At 44.4% G+C, this 1470-nt stretch overlaps 1 protein-coding gene across 1 annotated transcript; it reads right to left on the bottom strand.

Annotated features, from left to right (window-relative positions):
• Window positions 1–464: 464 nt before the first annotated feature.
• Window positions 465–1407, bottom strand: LOC105313141 (heterogeneous nuclear ribonucleoprotein 1-like). Its single transcript, XM_011406325.2, has one exon. The coding sequence runs from the start codon at window positions 1405–1407 to the stop codon at window positions 514–516; it is 894 nt and encodes a 297-aa protein (XP_011404627.2). The 3' UTR covers window positions 465–513.
• Window positions 1408–1470: the final 63 nt, after the last annotated feature.

Genomic DNA, 1470 nt, shown 5'->3' with positions numbered 1-1470 from the left:
CTGTACACGACCACTAATCCTGTCGTGCAAAGTTGATTTCGGAACGTTATACATTTCAGCAGCTCTTCTAACGGAAACTCCATCCTTCTGAACAGCCAAATACGCTTTATAAAGATTAGAGTCAGTCCACGACTTGTACTTGTCAGGTCTACCGCTATTGGCTGCATCACGAGCCTGGGTGCCTACAGTGTCAGAAGAAATTAACAATCAGCTAGATGTAAAAGACTGATAGTTTTTAAAATCTATATTGTTTAGATGTTTTAACTTACAAGAAGAGGTCACAATTGTTGATCCTGTACTTCTAAAAAGCCGACTTTTTAAGTCAGACTTCTCACATGTGCTCGCCATCGCCATTGTTAAAGACTCCACCTATAATAGGTGTGGTATCGGACAGTAAACTACTGTACCACTCTTTTATCATGTTTCTTTTTTTTTTTTTTTGGGGGGGGGGCTTTTACAAAAAATAATTATTTAATTAATTAATAGACAAAAGAAGGTCATTGGCAATCATGTTCATCGTCCTCCATAATTATAAGGGCCAGTTGGCCGGGCAGTGCCCCGCCCATAATTAGCAGGAGTAGCAGCTGGAACCGACTGATCAGTGTAACTGTACTGGCTATAGTCTGAAGGAGTGCTGTAACCTCCGTATGTATTGGGAGGATGACCTGAGAAGGTGTCAGCTGTTGAAGTGTAAGTACTGCGTGGTTGAGTGAATCCGGTGGGTGCCCCCCCATCTTGAGGGGGTGGGGGAGGTGGGAGGGGTCCCGGGGGATGATGATGATACCCAGGAACTTGCTGTGTGCCTCCGGTAAACCCTCTCATGTAACTGTAGTCCTGATTGCCTCCATAAGAATTCCCCCGTCCGCCATAAGGATAATCCTGGGGCCCACTTTGATAAGCTGAGTAAGAACCCTGGCCGTAACTGCCAGCACTATTATTACCATATCCATAATATCCGGCATATTGTGATTGGGTGCCGCCATAAGGAGGATTATAGGGTTGATGGAAATCTGGAGGATTCCTGCTGTAGTCAGCACCATAACCAGGCTGGCCGCCGTACACATCATGGTGCCCTTGTTGGCGTAGCTGCTGCTGTCTATTTTGATCATACTTTTTATAATCCCTAACCTCAGCCTTCTTCACTTCAACCATTTTTCCATTGATCTCCTGATGACTCTGTTGCTGGGCCCTCAGCGCACTCTCTGGATTTTCAAAACAGACAAACCCGAACCCTCTGCTCCTACCGCCTTTCAGCTTGTCCTTTTTCAAATCAACCAATTTAACTGGGCCATATTGCCTGAAATGTTGTTCAATCATTTCGTCTGTTGTGTTCTGAGCCACGCCCCCTGCAGCAAGAGAGCAGCTAGCTATTTTTCTATTGAAATCTGCAAAAAGAGAAAGGTTCATAGAGAAGCTTTCACCTCTTTCTTTACTTTCTATTGCTATCTATTCAGGGAATTTACTTTTGTA

The sequence above is a fragment of the Amphimedon queenslandica genome, unplaced genomic scaffold (assembly GCF_000090795.2).
Source record: "Amphimedon queenslandica unplaced genomic scaffold, v1.1 AMPQUscaffold_13349, whole genome shotgun sequence".
NCBI classification, from domain to species: Eukaryota; Metazoa; Porifera; class Demospongiae; order Haplosclerida; family Niphatidae; genus Amphimedon; species Amphimedon queenslandica.
Note: the sequence above shows the minus strand (reverse complement) of the source record. Positions and strands in the feature narration are given on the sequence as shown.